Source organism: Melampsora larici-populina, assembly GCF_000204055.1.
Source record: "Melampsora larici-populina 98AG31 unplaced genomic scaffold MELLAscaffold_380, whole genome shotgun sequence".
NCBI lineage: Eukaryota > Fungi > Basidiomycota > Pucciniomycetes > Pucciniales > Melampsoraceae > Melampsora > Melampsora laricis-populina.
This window is the reverse complement of record NW_006769109.1, coordinates 6,151-7,430: the sequence shown is the minus strand read 5'-3', so window position 1 is coordinate 7,430 and position 1,280 is coordinate 6,151. Positions and strand designations below refer to the sequence as shown.

General features: G+C 41.6%; 1 protein-coding gene across 1 annotated transcript; it reads left to right on the top strand.

The window, feature by feature from the left end:
• Positions 1 to 77: 77 nt before the first annotated feature.
• Positions 78 to 934, top strand: MELLADRAFT_90470 (uncharacterized protein; the record flags this gene model as incomplete). Its single annotated transcript, XM_007419693.1, has 2 exons — positions 78 to 294; positions 381 to 934. 2 exons carry the CDS (start codon positions 78 to 80, stop codon positions 932 to 934), a joined length of 771 nt encoding a protein of 256 aa, XP_007419755.1.
• Between the last annotated feature and the right edge of the window lie 346 nt (positions 935 to 1,280).

The following is a 1,280-nucleotide window of genomic DNA, read 5'->3' as shown; positions in this document are numbered from 1 at the left end:
TCATATTTGTTTGATTGCTGTAGACTCACCAAGGTGCTAGTGTATACGAGAAGAAAGCGTTTCCTCTTTACGACCTCATGCATGAGTTATGCGGTAACACCAACGCTTCAGCCGAAGGAATTGTCGGAACCCAGACGATTCAAACCAACCGCAACCAACCGACTAGTCAAATTGATGAACCTCAAGATAAATCGCCATCGCCTAGTGAAAAGAACGTATCTAACCATGGTTCCGATGATGAATCTGATGGTTATAAGCTTCCTCCACCATTGAAGCGTCAAAGTGGACCTCGAGGTAAGCCCTTCTTTATCTTTTGTTTTTATTGTTTATCTTTTCTTTTTATTAAAAACAATGCTGACCTTCTCATCAATCCATTCCAGCTCGAGAAGCTGCTCTCTTGCCTCATGAAATGGCATTGGACCCGGATGCTAACGACGACTCTGACGATGACGGTATCACTCAAACTGCTGCGACTCCGACTCCCAAACCTCGGTCTTTCAGCAAAAAGCCAGCGCCTCGTGTCCGACCAAACACCAAGGCCAAACTCGCCGCTTCTTTGGACAATTCAGCTGAATTGCTCAAGGACCAAGCTACTCAAGCCATTGATCGTGAGATATTGAAAGCGAAGACTGTTGCTGCTCATGACGCTGCGAAGGAGGCAATGTTGATTACTGCGGCTCGATTGGATCAAGAATCGTTGGCCTTCAGACACACGACCATCCCCTCTCAAGAGAAAGCTATGTCAATCTTCAATAAAGACTGGAAGACACACTTCGGTAAGGATCCGAAAGCTGCATCTGAAGCCATCCTACTTTTCGAGCATGAGGACAAATGTCGAACCTTTATCAACTCTGATCCTGAGCTGAGATGGAGTTGGCTCGCTTTGAGCCTCGGGTATACGGTTGTTGATGAGAAGGAAAAAGAAAATGAATGATAGTTTTCTTTTCAATGATAGTTTTTCTTATCATCAAATCCAAATTTTGTTTTACATTACTTTAACAATTTACAATCTTATGGTTTTGTTTTACATCACTATAATATGCTATGCTATGCTATTCTTTTATTTTTTAGATACTTTGTCCGAATGAAATACATGTTTTTTAGATACTTTGTCCGAATGAAATACACTTTTGTAGCCTGCTTACTGGTTTAAACATGAAATAAAAAAGACTTGTTGATTTAAATAGTGTTTTAATTCTAAGATATTAAGCTCGATAGCCAGGGTGAGCAACGTAAGCATCCCACATAGACATCGCCATCCGATCTCTATCGTCGGCAGC